The following is an 8,949-nucleotide window of genomic DNA, read 5'->3' as shown; positions in this document are numbered from 1 at the left end:
CATAAACACTTATTTTTAGGTCCCTATTATCATAGTATATATTTGTTTATTTTTATACCTTGAAATTATTTTTATAACTGACAGCTATGTAGTATTGAATATAAAAACTATGTTCTAAAATGTTCATGAACGCTATTTTAGTTTGCTAACAAATTTTTTCTTTTATGTAACTTCCCTGATTTCCATACTTTCCACAGGTCACCTAGAACAAAGAAAAAAAGTCCCAATATTTATTAAAAGTTCTGATGTTTATGAATCAAGATTTTGATTTGGATGGGGGCAGTTTCTGGTATCTCTATGTTTCTTCTAGCACTAGGTGCATACAGTTGGAAAATAGGCCAGCACATAAAAACACAAATTTCCCCAATTTTATGGCATTGTCCCAGCATGTCAGGGATCACATTATCAGGAACTAATTAATTTATAAATTGCATAACTAATTAATATGAGATTAGCAAAATAACATGCTAACCCCTTGATGTGCCATAAAAAAAAAAAAACACACAGTGAAACATAAGTAAATAGGACAATATCTAAAGTGAAAATTTTCTCAATCTAGAAGGGGCAGGAAACTTCCAGAAGAACCTGTCTTGGGAAAGGATCTTTCCTCCCTCTCCATGAGGAGCCACACTCAGAATATCTGCTTTCAGAAGACAAATTAAAGCATACGCCCTTCAACAGAAATCCTACAATGGTGGTAGAGGCCCTAGAAAGTCCTCTCTTCAGAGAGATGCTAATAAGTCCCACTGGGACCACTTGGCACCTGCTTGGGTTCCCCAGTCTGCTCCATGCCTCCTTAACCAACTTGCCACATCTCACACCTTGGAACATTACTTGAAATCAATTGGTTTTTCAGGTCCTTTCTTCCCTCTTCTACTGTAGCACAAGGGACCCAGATTACTTCAGGGAGATGCTGAACTAACACAGGTGAATACTCAGAGCTTGTTGATGGTCACACTAGCCCTGATTCCTGACAGGTTTACCTGAACCATCTGGAGATTGAAGAAAATAGGATTCACAAAATTCAAATAATGCTAAGTATTTGAGGACTGTAATGAGAGATGTTGTTTCAGGGTGTGCCCTGTGGCTATCTGTGTTTCCTGATTGTGTATCCTGCTGGGAATGAGAACAGAAACAGCAAAACAGTCTTTGTCCCAGCAGACGTAGTCACACACGAGGTTTCATGGCCCAGCTTGCCAGTGAGCCCTCAAGACCTGCCAACTAGGTTGATCCTACCAGTGAATAAAACCTCCTTTTCTGAGAATTCTTGACTTTAGTTAGGAATAGAAGTGAGGGTTCTGTGGCTGTCACAGAAGCTCTGAGAAAAGAAGATCCTGGTTCCAACATTCAGGTGCTTCCCTCTCTCAGATTGGTGAGTCCAAATGTGGAAAGTAACCTGTTTGCCTTGTTTAGACATGCTATAGCACCAAGTCTTTGGCGAACTATCACTCCATTACTGCCACTCTTCAGTTAAATATCAAGAAGAAATGTAAATAACTTCTATTGATACTAAGCACAAATACTCAACATTCATATTCTATATTGTATAAGTTCCTGAGGAAAGGTACACTTTTGATGGAAAATTTATATCAAATATTGAGGATTTCACTAGCATTTTTTCATCTATGAGAAAGCATCTATATGATAAATATTTACTTGGGAAAGGTTATAGTAAAAGAATAAGTAAGAAATTCCTGTGTAAAAAAGAGGTGAAATATATAAAATAATTTTCCTAGCCAAATGAAATTATAAGAGAATATATTTACATTTGGTGAAATTTTACATATGTTTATTTTATAAATTGTGCATTTAATTCTTGTCAGCATAGCCACAATACATAAAAAGTCTAAATTTATTGCAGTGGAATAGGAAGTCAAATGGACACTGAATCTGCGTCTTATCTTTCATTAAGAATAGCATTAAAGGTAGTATCAGGTAACTAGAATGTACTGAAGATATGTATAAATGTTATATTTTCTGCAGCCTGGAGGTTTAATCTTTGAGGTCAGGATTGAAAAGATACTATGGCCGGCGCCGCGGCTCACTAGGCTAATCCTCCACCTAGCGGCGCCGGCACACCGGGTTCTAGTCCCGGTTGGGGCGCTGGATTCTGTCCCGGTTGCCCCTCTTCCAGGCCAGCTCTCTGCTGTCGCCAGGGAGTGCAGTGGAGGATGGCCCAGGTGCTTGGGCCCTGCACCCCAAGGGAGACCAGGAAAAAGCACCTGGCTCCTGGCTCCTGCCATCGGCTCAGTGCGGTGTGCCGGCCGCAGCGTGCTGGCCGCGGCGGCCATTGGAGGGTGAACCAATGGCAAAGGAAGACCTTTCTCTCTGTCTCTCTCTCTCACTGTCCACTCTCCCTGTCAAAAAGAAAGGAAGGAAGGAAGGAAGGAAGGAAGGAAGGAAGGAAGGAAGGAAGGAAGGAAGGAAGGAAGGAAGGAAGGGAAAAGAAAAGATACTATGGAAAACGGGCCAATGGCAAAGGAAGACCTTTCTCTCTGTCTCTCTCTCTCACTGTCCACTCTGCCTGTCAAAAAGGAAGGAAGGAAGGAAGGAAGGAAGGAAGGAAGGAAGGAAGGAAGGAAGGAAGGAAGGGAAAAGAAAAGATACTATGGAAAACGGGCCAAGGTGCTCAAAGTGAGAGAAGGATTGAGATAGTCAATGATGCTTTAAAGTTTTGTTTTTTTTTAGAGGATTTTTGCATTGAATGTCTTTTACTATTTTGTTCATCTCTGCTGTTCCTCCTAAGCCCATTTACCCAACAAAAGCTTCCCAAGTTCAGAACCATCAACCTGCTACACTCTGTGCTCCTGCAGTACCCAATGCATAAGAAGCATTCAACAGCTATGTTCAGTTATTATGAACATTAGCAAATTATTGGATAAACTATAGTTACGTGAAAATGACTCTCAGTTCTTCGTGATCCACAGTAGTATCTATATCCACTTATTTAAACCCTTTTTTCACAAGACAACTTTGTTAAGACTTGTCTTTTAACTATGTAAGCAGTGAGATGAATTAGTTTTCAGTTCTCCCATGTATCTTACAAATAAACAGTCCAGCAGTTCAGATGTGCTATAAATTAATGGTTGGTCGTTTTATTGATTTTGTTTTACTTATGCCCACTACTTCACAAACAAACCTGCCAATTCATCAGACTGAGATTATTTTTTTTAAATATGGGGTCCATCAATTTCTGGTGCTTAGATATTTACCTTAGAAATCAGTAAATATTATTTACCTTAGAAATTGAGTCAGCTGATCATTAACCAGATAATTTTCATTTTTAATTATTTTTATTTGGATTTTTAATTTTTATTTATTTATTTGAGAGGTAGGAGATTGCATTCCCATCTATTGGTTCATTCCTTCAAACACCCACAACAGCTGGGGCTGAGCCAGTATGACACTGCCAGTTGGGGACAATCTAGATCTTGCACGTGGGTGACAGGAACCCAACCACTTGGGCCATCACTGCTGCTTCCCAGGGTCTGCATCAGCAGGAAACTGGAATCAGGAGCTGGAGTCAGGATTCAAATCCAGGTACTCCAGTGTACTACATAGGCATCTTAGGCCGAACACCTGCCCTTGCCCTTTTTTATGTTCTGAAATTGTACATGCATAAATGTACATACATCAGTGCCTTAAAGTTATAATTGGAACTAGAATATATTTCAATGTGGAGCTACTTCCTTCACTCCCGTTAGTTCCATGGAAATTCAATCTCTAGCATTCACTTCATTGTTCTTAACTAATATTAGCTATGCCACATACATATAAAATAAAAAAGAAGTATATAAAACAGAAGTCCATCAAAAGTCAAGTGTTTAAACACTTTGTGAATACTTCACTTGTTCTTATCAATTTTTCAAAATTCTATTTTAATACAGATCCCCAGGTATGAAAACCTCCAGAATTATAGTATTTCATTTCCTTAGGGAAGAATGGACTGAACCTGGCATAATTATATTAGACTGTGTTTTGACTAGATTTACTACAAGAACATCAATACCTAGCTGTTCGTTCACTTGCTTATATTTATTCATTTATTTGTCATTCCACAAATGTTTAACAGCCAGGTATTTAAAGATAAATAATACCATGCCATTGCTTTAAAATAAATCAAGATTGAGACAAACGGGGCTACTGTGCTGAAGAAATATCAGTGTGTTCTGACTCTTTCATCTGACTTTCACATTGGATATGAAAAAATCATGGCTTGCACTGTATGCTTTTTCCATCTGTGTTTTCATCTTCAGGGAAATGAAGAAAAATTGCGAATAGAAATTACTATTTTGTAAGTAGGTAGATGTGAACATATCCTTCACAGCCAAATATTTTCCTATGCCTTGTTTTTAAAAAATAAATTCACGAAGTTTGTCAATCTTTTCAACATTTTTGTATTACTCTAAAATCACATGAGCCCTGGCATTTTAAGGATTTTTTTTTTACTTCTTCTCTGTTTTTTTTTTAAGAAAATGATTGATTTATATATTTGTAAGACAGATTAAGCGAGAGAGAGGAAGAGAGACAGAGTAAGAGATATTCACTGCCCAGTTGCTGCAACAGCCAAAGCTAGCCCAGGTCAAAGCTAAGAGCCAAAACTCCATTCTAGTTCCTCACATTGGTGGCAGGGACCCAAGCACTTGGGTCATATGCTGCTGCTTTCCCAGGCACATTAGCAAGAAGTTGGTTTGGAAGTGGAGCAATCAGGACTCAAACCACTGCTCTGATATGGGATAGTTGTATCACATGCTGTGGTTCAACCTGCTCCACCACAACACCTGCCCCGCATATGAGGATTTTTTCAAAGACATTTTTTCAACTATTTCTGTGTCAAATTCATTTGAACATTTATTTATATTAGATAATTTATTGATTTATTTATTATTAACATAATAGGCATCTCAGTGTTAAGAAGGGATCTAATTCTTTCCCTGCCTTGCTTAAATGAGTTTATAATGATCTAGGTTTGGAAATTTGCTTCAGGAAGTGCATCATGCTATTCAAAAACACAATAGGACAGTGCAATTCAAAATGTAACTGCAAAGTCAGCAAAAAAAAAAAAAAAAAAAAAACTTTGCAAGTTGACACAGTCCTTCTTCATAGAAATAGCCACTTTAAAAAATAGCTTATTACCCAATGGTTGACAAATGTGAAATCAGAGCTTGCTTGCTAGGGTTGTTGGTTCCTGGTCACCAATCCAAACTGTAGACATTGAATCATCAACTGACTCAGATCCTTGTGCTGGTTGGCTCCCTTGTTCCCTACCCCTTGAAGGTCATCAATAATGCACTGCCAAATACTATCCTTTTTACCTGATGTCTACACTTCATTTTGATCACCTCCCTTCCTTTTCATGCAGTCTTTTTCCAGGAAAGTACTCTATACTGTTGAGTACATTTAGGTTCACTGAATGAGTCACACCTGGAAATTGCATCAAAACACCTGCAGTGGATTTTCAGAGGCCCCCAAACTCTCTAGTTATATGTTTCCTGAAGTTTTCTTGTTTTCTGCCTTTGGGCTGTTACTCTCATTGCTTACATATGGGTTTCCAGGTTAGTTATCAGAATTCAACCCTGTCTCTTACACTCAATTTCCTTGGAGAGCATTCCTTGACATCTGCAATGGTATTGATGATAGTTAAAGTAGGAACTGGCCAAAAACAGTAAAGTTCCTTGTACTACAATGTTTCTCACACAAAAAGTAGCCAACTCTTAAGTTATTTTGCTCTTGCAATGTCACTGAGAAATGTTTGTTAGTTAGAAGTTAATCCGGTTTATTGAGAAAACTATGACCCAAAGTAAAAATGCAATCAATTCAGCATTCTGCCAATTCCTAGACTAAGTATGTTTCCATTATTTTTGTTGTTGCTGTCATTTGTCAGGCAACAAATAAACTAAGTTATCCATTTGTCAATGATTTGTTTCATTGAGTTTTTTTTTTTTTTTTGACAGGCAGAGTGGACAGGGAGAGAGAGAGAGAGAGAGAGAGAGAGAGAGAAAGGTCTTCCTTTTTTCCGTTGGTTCACCCCCGAGTGGCCGCTGTGGCCGGCGCACCACACTGATCTGAAGCCAGGAGCCAGTTGCTTCTCCTGGTCTCCCATGCGGTTGCGGGGCCCAAGGACTTGGGCCATCCTCCACTGCACTCCTGGGCCAAGCAAAGAGCTGGACTGGAAGAGGAGCAACCGGGACAGAATCCGGCACCGTGACCGGGACTAGAACCTGGTGTGCCGGCAGCGCAGGTGGAGGATTAGCCTATTGAGCTGCGGCGCCAGCCTCATTTAGCTTCTTATAGAGTAATGACAATTCTTGTTTCTGAGGTCAGGTGCTGTTTCTCAGTTTAAATGAAAATTAATTATGTTTTAGACTTTAGGTATAGTACATGTTCAGATATGAAGAAGTTAATTAACAGCATGATGGGTCTATTTCCTCTTTATTTTCATTCTAAGGACTGACCTGTTTTAGTCTCTTGATTCATGGATTTCCTGTCTTGAAAAAATCTGGCAAGGGATGTCTGTACAAACAATGCATGGGGAATTATGTCTGCAGTTCTTTGTTCACACAGACATTCATAGATACCTATCATACCTACACTCCAAATCTTTGAGCACATGTGGAAATGCACAGATTTATCCTAGTGCATACCGAGGCCAGATTTGCAATACTGGACTGCTTGATGAACCATAAAATTCCCCAATCTTTATGGCTAGCATGAGAAAAATTCCTGTGCTGACTTAATAATTCTGTGAATCAATCATTTAACCATTTACCATATTGCCAAACATAGGTTTATTTCCATTTTTCAGTAATATACATTTTGGATATATTCTAGTATATTCATATGTATGGCATAAGTGTATGTGTATATACAAATATATACAGATACCTGAGGAATCTTCCAAAAGTTCATGGAAGCTGTATATAATGGAAAACATATGTATGGATTTCAGTTTTTATGCTGCAATCAACATTTTAATTCTGTTGTTCCATGAATTTTGAAGGCTCTCATATATAATATATATATATAATTATCATATATACCATATCCGCGGCTTGCTTCTTACTACCTACCTAAAAACATTCCACATTGTATCTAGACCTCACAACATACCCCATAAATGTATACAATTATGATTTATCAGTTGAAAATATTGGCATTTTAAAGAGTACTGGTTTCATAATTGGCTTCTTGTAAAATCATGTAAGGTACTCTCTAGACTCTAGACAGAATTTAAAAACTGGTAGGAAAATAATCATGATAAAGTAAAATCATTTTCTTTTCCAGAACTATTATCAATTGTAGAACTCTTCCATTAATAGCTATTTCTAATAAACAATAATTTTCTTATAGATGTGCATACATGAAGCTTCCTAGACACTCTGTGATCCATGATGATTTTATTTGCATGGATGTGATATTTCTTAATTCCATCAGAATGTCAATGACTCTAGGTAGCTAATGAGCAGTGACATATTCCTCTTCTAAATATTGAATATCATATTAAGAATTTAACTTGTGGACAGACACTCAAATGTTTACAGGTAATCATTTAATTATAATTGAGTGAATTCTGAAAGGTCTTTACTAATAATATTCCATATACTACCAATCTATGTAACAACAACAACAAAATATCTTAAAATAATTGTATCACAGCTATGTGATTTTTTCTTTAATAGTGAAATGAAAGAAAATCAGACAGTGGTCACAGAATTCATCCTATTGGGATTTTGCCTTGGTCCAAGGATTCTCGTGATACTTTTTGGACTTTTCTCTCTCTTCTACACCTTCACCTTGCTAGGGAATGGGGTCATCTTGGGGCTCATCTCACTGGACTCAGACTGCACACCCCCATGTACTTCTTCCTCTCAAATCTGGCCATTGTCGATATTGCCTATGCCTGCAACACAGTGCCCCAGATGCTGGTGAACCTCCTGAAACCACTCAAGCCCATCTCCTTTGCGGGCTGCCTAACACAAACCTTTCTCTTCTTGACTTTTGCTCACACTGAATGTCTTCTCCTGGTGGTGATGTCCTATGATCGCTATGTGGCCATCTGCCACCCACTCCGATATTCTGCCATCATGAGCTGGAGAATCTGTATCACCCTGACTTTGACTTCCTGGGCCTGCAGCTCACTCCTGGCCCTGGTCCATGTGGTTCTCATCCTGAGGCTGCCCTTCTGCGGGCCTCATGAAATCAACCACTTCTTCTGTGAAATCCTGTCTGTCCTCAAGCTGGCCTGTGCTGACACAACGCTCAACCAAGTGGTCATCTTTGCAGCCTGTGTGTTCATCTTGGTGGGGCCCCTGTGCCTGGTGCTGGTCTCCTACACCTGCATCCTGGTTGCTATCCTGAGGATCCAGTCCAGGGAGGGCCGCACAAAGGCCTTCTCCACGTGCTCCTCCCACCTCTGTGTGGTGGGGCTCTTCTTTGGCAGTGCCATTGTCATGTACATGGCCCCCAGATCCAGCCACCCTGAGGAGCAGCAGAAGATCCTTTTCCTGTTTTATAGTTTTTTCAACCCTATGCTGAACCCCCTGATCTACAGCCTGAGGAATGCAGAGGTCAAGGGTGCCCTGAAGAGAGTGCTACACAAAGAAAGTAATTCCCGAATGTTAATGACTTTTGAATTGCCAGCCCCAGTCTCCCGGAGTCTTCCTTCCTAATTACTGCTGACATCCAGAGAAAGTCACTATTCTCTTCTGATCTGTACTTTAATGACACAAGAATAAGCCTGCCTCCTTCCTTTGCAAGGAAAAGTTTGGGTGTGTTGCATTCATTGGCTTCCTATGAAATGTAGTTTAATCAGATAAGATTTTACCCCAATATTTCTCATTGAATCTGGGAAATAAAAGTTATTTAAATTCATTTTCAGGGCCCAAAATCTGAATGCAGTCCATCTACTGCCTTAGCCTAGTTATATAAACTTACTAACTGCAACTGACA

The 8,949-nt window shown here is 39.1% G+C and overlaps 1 protein-coding gene across 1 annotated transcript; it reads left to right on the top strand.

Annotated features, from left to right (window-relative positions):
• Positions 1–7,683: 7,683 nt before the first annotated feature.
• Positions 7,684–8,669, top strand: LOC100356551 (olfactory receptor 2A1/2A42). The gene is given in 2 exon segments (XM_089329710.1): positions 7,684–7,834; positions 7,837–8,669. Coding segments are annotated over 2 exon segments (984 nt in total).
• Positions 8,670–8,949: the final 280 nt, after the last annotated feature.

This window comes from Oryctolagus cuniculus, chromosome 3 (genome assembly GCF_051225735.1).
Source record: "Oryctolagus cuniculus isolate XC-2025 breed Fujian yellow rabbit chromosome 3, ASM5122573v1, whole genome shotgun sequence".
Taxonomy (NCBI): Eukaryota; Metazoa; Chordata; class Mammalia; order Lagomorpha; family Leporidae; genus Oryctolagus; species Oryctolagus cuniculus.
The sequence above is the reverse complement of the archived record's forward strand: the minus strand, read 5'-3'. Positions and strand labels throughout refer to the sequence as shown.